At 46.5% G+C, this 2,500-nt stretch overlaps 1 protein-coding gene across 1 annotated transcript in view; it reads left to right on the forward strand.

Annotated features, from left to right (window-relative positions):
• The first annotated feature begins 64 nt into the window (after positions 1-64).
• The window catches only part of LOC121719349 (cilia- and flagella-associated protein 58-like), a 30,842-nt gene continuing 28,406 nt past the window's right edge, over positions 65-2,500 (forward strand). The window contains exon 1 of the mRNA XM_042104837.1: positions 65-209. Coding sequence (XP_041960771.1) covers positions 97-209 — 113 coding nt within the window. The 5' untranslated portion in view covers positions 65-96. The remainder of the gene's footprint in view (positions 210-2,500) is intronic.

The raw sequence follows: 2,500 nt of genomic DNA on the forward strand, positions 1-2,500 counted from the left end.
CACACACACACACATACACCCCCCCCAACACACACACACGCACACACACGCTACCCCCCCATCCTGGTCCCTCAGGCGCTGACGTCGGAGCTGAACATGTACGAGTCGCACGCGCAGGAGTACAAGTACGAGATGGAGCGGCTGGCTGAGGAGCTGCAGAGCGTCAAGAAGAAGTACCTGAGCCAGAAACGCAAGGAGCAGCAGGCCAAGTCAGTCCACACACACACACACACACACACACACACACACACACACACACACACATGCACACAGTACACACACACACACAACCACCACACCTCCACCCTCCTTCTTTCCCATCATTTCTACTTTTCTCTCAAACTCACCCCTCTTTTTCTTCTTCTCTTTCTCTCTAACTCACCCCTCCTTTCCCATCCCTTCTTCTCTTTCTCTCTAACTCACCCCTCCTTTTCTTCTCTTTCTCTCTAACTCACCCCTCCTTTCCCATCCCTTCTTCTCTTTCTCTCTAACTCACCCCTCCTTTCCCATCCCTTCTTCTCTTTCTCTCTAACTCACCCCTCCTTTTCTTCTCTTTCTCTCTAACTCACCCCTCCTTTCCCATCCCTTCTTTTCTTTCTCTCTAACTCACCCCTCCTTTTCTTCTCTTTCTCTCTAACTCACCCCTCCTTTTCTTTCACCTCTTCTTTTCTCCCAATTCAGTTCAACTCAAGAAAGCTTTCTTGGCATGAACGTTTCAGCAACATTATTGCCAAAGCTCAGTTGCATGTGTACATAGAAGGAATATGTTTAACAGAATTGGGAAATTATAAGATGTCTCTCTTATAATGATGTCTCTCTCTCCCATCCTCTCTTTTCTTCTTTTCTTCTCTTGATCTCTCTCCTCCTCCATCTCTCTCTCTTCCTTTCTTCTCTCTCTCTCTCTCTCTCTCTCTCTCTCTCTCTCTCTCTCTCTCTCTCTCCTGCTCCTCTCTCCAGGCTGTTCTCATACATACATATAAAGAGCCTGATCTCTCGGTGGCCTTCTGACCAGGGTGTGATTGAACCGTATGAAAATTGAGCCGTAGCACTTGTGTGTGGTGTGTGTGTGTGAGAGAGAGAAAGAGGGAGAGAGAGAGAACATTTCCATGTCTGTATGACTATGCCCACTTAGTGATGTGTGTGCGTGTGTGTGTGTGTGTGTGTGTGTGTGTGTGTGTGTGTGTGTGTGTGTGTGTGTGCTTGCACATGTGTGCACTCTAGACTAGAGTCAGTGCCTTTGTGCTCTAATCCAGACCCATTCACCAATACTACCAGCAACCACACACAAGCACTCGTATCACATCAGAAAATTACTCAGGACAAAAAAAATGAGTGAATAGCAAAAGAGAGAGAGAGAGAGAAAGCGGAAACCGACAGAGTGCTGAGGAGAAATCAATGAGCCGAAGAATTGGCAGCAGCAGCATCTCTGATGGTTCCATGGCCTCCATTTAGGCTCTGATTTAATATATGAAATGCCTGGTATGGAAGATTAAACAGTAATGCACCTGTCGGCTGGCCATATGGAACGGAACTAACGGAACACCGGACAGAACGCGGAACGCATAGACGCGGAACAGTGAACCCACTGTTGCTCTGAAAGACATGGATGGAGATGATGTGTCTTGCTCTTCAGTATTGGCAGAACTAGCCTAGGCATATGGATCAAGGTGTAACATGAAGATGTAGTCAGGAAGTAAAAACAGTTGCTAGTGTAGTAGTAGTAGTATAGCTGGTTGTTGATAATCCAATTACTCCCCTTACCCTCTGAGCTTCCGAAGCAATGTGCTCATTGGCTGGCATTTGAAATGTTGCATTTCCCATGTTCAGAGCCAGGAGTGTGCATTGTGTTTTGTGAGAATAACAGACTACACTGCTATGCTGCATTGTGGAACTGCTGCTACAGCTTGGTTGAATGTGTGTGTGTGCGTGTGTGTGTGTGTGTTTGTGTGTGTGTGCGTGCGTGTGCGTGCGTACGTGCGGGCGCGCGTGTGTGTGTGTGCATGTGTGTGTGCGTGCGTGCGGTGCGTGTGTGTGTGTGTGCATGTGTGTTCACACTGCGTGCCTTTTCCTGCTGCAGCACCACTACTATAGCCAGCTCTATGTGTTGGGCTTGAGCTGCTGAAGCTCTTTCTGCTCTCCTCAGGCATGACAAACACGCTCAGTAGTTTGAGCCGTGCCGAAGACCTGCGTCTCATGCAGACAGTGGCCTGCTAGAAAACCTGTTACAAAATAGCAACCTGGCAAAATGAAAACTGTCTGATACGGCAGCTGTTACACATGCACAACGCACCTGATGTGTCCCAGAGGTAAGACGTTTGTGCCAGACACAGTATATTTTATTTATTACGCATTTAAAATACAAAATATGAGTAACTGTATAATTTAGCCAGTGCTGGGAAGTAACGGAATACATGTAACGGGATTACGCCTTTAAAATACAAAATATGAGTATTTAAATTCAAATACAGTTACAAATTATTACCAGTATCTTTAATGGAAT

Source organism: Alosa sapidissima, chromosome 9 (genome assembly GCF_018492685.1).
Source record: "Alosa sapidissima isolate fAloSap1 chromosome 9, fAloSap1.pri, whole genome shotgun sequence".
Classification (NCBI taxonomy): domain Eukaryota; kingdom Metazoa; phylum Chordata; class Actinopteri; order Clupeiformes; family Clupeidae; genus Alosa; species Alosa sapidissima.